The sequence below is a fragment of the Rutilus rutilus genome (assembly GCF_951802725.1).
Source record: "Rutilus rutilus genome assembly, chromosome: 14".
Lineage (NCBI taxonomy): Eukaryota > Metazoa > Chordata > Actinopteri > Cypriniformes > Leuciscidae > Rutilus > Rutilus rutilus.
Genome location: NC_140219.1, coordinates 112501 through 114715, shown reverse-complemented (window position 1 = coordinate 114715; position 2215 = coordinate 112501). Strand labels below are relative to the sequence as shown.

General features: G+C 47.5%; 1 protein-coding gene across 1 annotated transcript in view; it reads right to left on the bottom strand.

Moving 5' to 3' along the window:
- Positions 1–807: 807 nt before the first annotated feature.
- The window catches only part of mcm7 (minichromosome maintenance complex component 7), a 12946-nt gene continuing 11538 nt past the window's right edge, over positions 808–2215 (bottom strand). Inside the window, exons 14-15 of the mRNA XM_084430830.1 lie at positions 1414–1523; positions 808–1171 (exon numbers count right to left, since the gene is read on the bottom strand). Of these exons, the coding sequence (XP_084286956.1) occupies positions 964–1171; positions 1414–1523 (318 nt within the window). The 3' untranslated portion in view covers positions 808–963. The remainder of the gene's footprint in view (positions 1172–1413; positions 1524–2215) is intronic.

Here is a 2215-nt window from a genome sequence, read left to right as displayed (position 1 = left end):
AGACAGTGTCAGCTCATACAGAACGCTGCCGCCAGGATTCTGAGCAGAACCAGAACATATGAACATATCACACCAGTCCTCAGGTCTTTACACTGGCTCCCAGTTAAATTTAGGATTGATTTTAAAGTATTATTACTGGTATATAAATCATTCAATGGCCTAGGACCTCAATACATTGCAGATATGCTCACTGAATATAAACCCAACAGATCACTCAGATCATTAGGATCATATCAGCTAGAAATACCAAGGGTTCACTCTAAGCATGGCGAGTCCGCTTTAGCTATTATGCTGGACCAGCTTCCAGAAGAGATCAGATGTGCTCCTACAGTAGTCACATTCAAATCCAGACTCAAAACACTTCTGTTTAGCTGTGCATTTACTGAATGAGCACTGTGCCAATGTTCCTCCGACTGTTTGTACTGTATTTTATTATTTTTTATTTTTCTAAACTGTTTTGATTATTCTTATTTCTTGTTATTATTTTAATTTCTTCTATGTAAAGCACTTTGAATTGCCATGGTGTATGAAATGTGCTATATAAATAAACTTGCCTTGCCTAGTTACTAAACTCAATCCCAGCAGAAAGTGCACGTACAAACCAGAGGAAATGAACTGCAGTAAAACAGCTGCACAATATTTTGTTCTTACAATGTTTTGTTGCACAATCTTCCAATATTTGGCTGATTCAGGGAAGAAAACACAGAAAGTAATTGCTTTTTGAAAGTTAAGTTTTTTGACAAAGTATTGCATCATGCAGGAATGACCGTAAATCATCTTTACAAACAGACTCGAAACACAAAGATCATCTATTTACAGCATTTATTTCAGAAATAACAAGATTAAAAAGCAAAACAAACTAAACTTGCTCCTTCCACATTAGCGGGAGAAGCTGAAACGGGTGAATCATAGTCACGAGTCAGCGGAGGGTTAGCGGTTAGCGGAGGGTTAGCGGTTAGCGGGTCACACGAAGGTGATGCGTGAGCGGGCCTGGTTGATCTGCCACACGTTCAGCTCCTCGTACTCGTCGAGCGCGGCCTGGAACTGGGCCGGAGTGAAGCCGCGGGACACACAGCGCTGCTCTGCCTCGTTCATCCGCACGGATCGGGCCGAACCCTCGCCGGAGAGCTCCCGCAGGAGAGAGAAGATCACATCAGCAGGACGCTGAGCCCTGAGGACGACAGAGAGCATTCTGGGAGCCGCTCCACCAATCATGTGTTTAACTGTTTCTGAACCGCTTCACTGATCATGTGTTTAACTGTTTCTGAACTGCGTGAAGCGCTGTAGAGGTGGTGGTGGAGTAGAGGTGAAGTAGAGATGGAGTAGAGGTGGAGAGAAGAGAGAGTAGAGGTGGAGTAGAGGTGGAGAGAAGAGATGGAGTAGAGGTGGAGTAGAGGCGAAAGGTCAGGGTACCTGGTGTTGCTGGTCTTGTCGGCCTGCAGCGAGTCTTTGCTCATCTCCATCAGTCGCATCGCTTCATTAACATCCTCCTTCTCTACGACATCCACCATCCGCAGACGAGCCTGAACACACACACACACACACACACACACACACACACACACACACACACACACACACACACACACACACACACACACACACACACACACACACACACACACACACACACACACACACACACACACACACACACACACACACACACACACACACACACACACACACACACACACACACACACACACACACACACACACACACGTGAATAAAGGAACCACATGTTCCTTAAACATGATTTCCAACCTCAGTTGTCCTTCAGCAAACGGACGAGCTGTGCCGGCACTGTCAGACCGAGACAAGTGCAATGCCTTCTGGGAAATCCAGCAACTGCCCAAGTCTCGGCCTCTCAACACCAGCTAGTCTCTGGGTCACGCGTGTGAGTCGGCGTGTCGTGTGCGGTCAGTTTTGCATGGGTTTGCACAGCGGCGTGACCGAGGCTGACTGCCAACCCCGCAAAGCTGACCGTCGCCACGACAACAGGCGTGTTGGACAGCAGCGCATGACCTGGAAGAGGAAGCGTGTGAACGGCGGAGTGTGTCGTGAAGTGCCGTTTCTACAGTAGAGATGATCACAGCTACCTGCACAAACAGCACTTTTAACACACAACGTCCTCATCAGAACCACAGACCGGTGCCAGAGACCACTGTGGCTCTCTCACCAGGGCAGAGTGTGTGTGTGTGTGTGTGTGTGT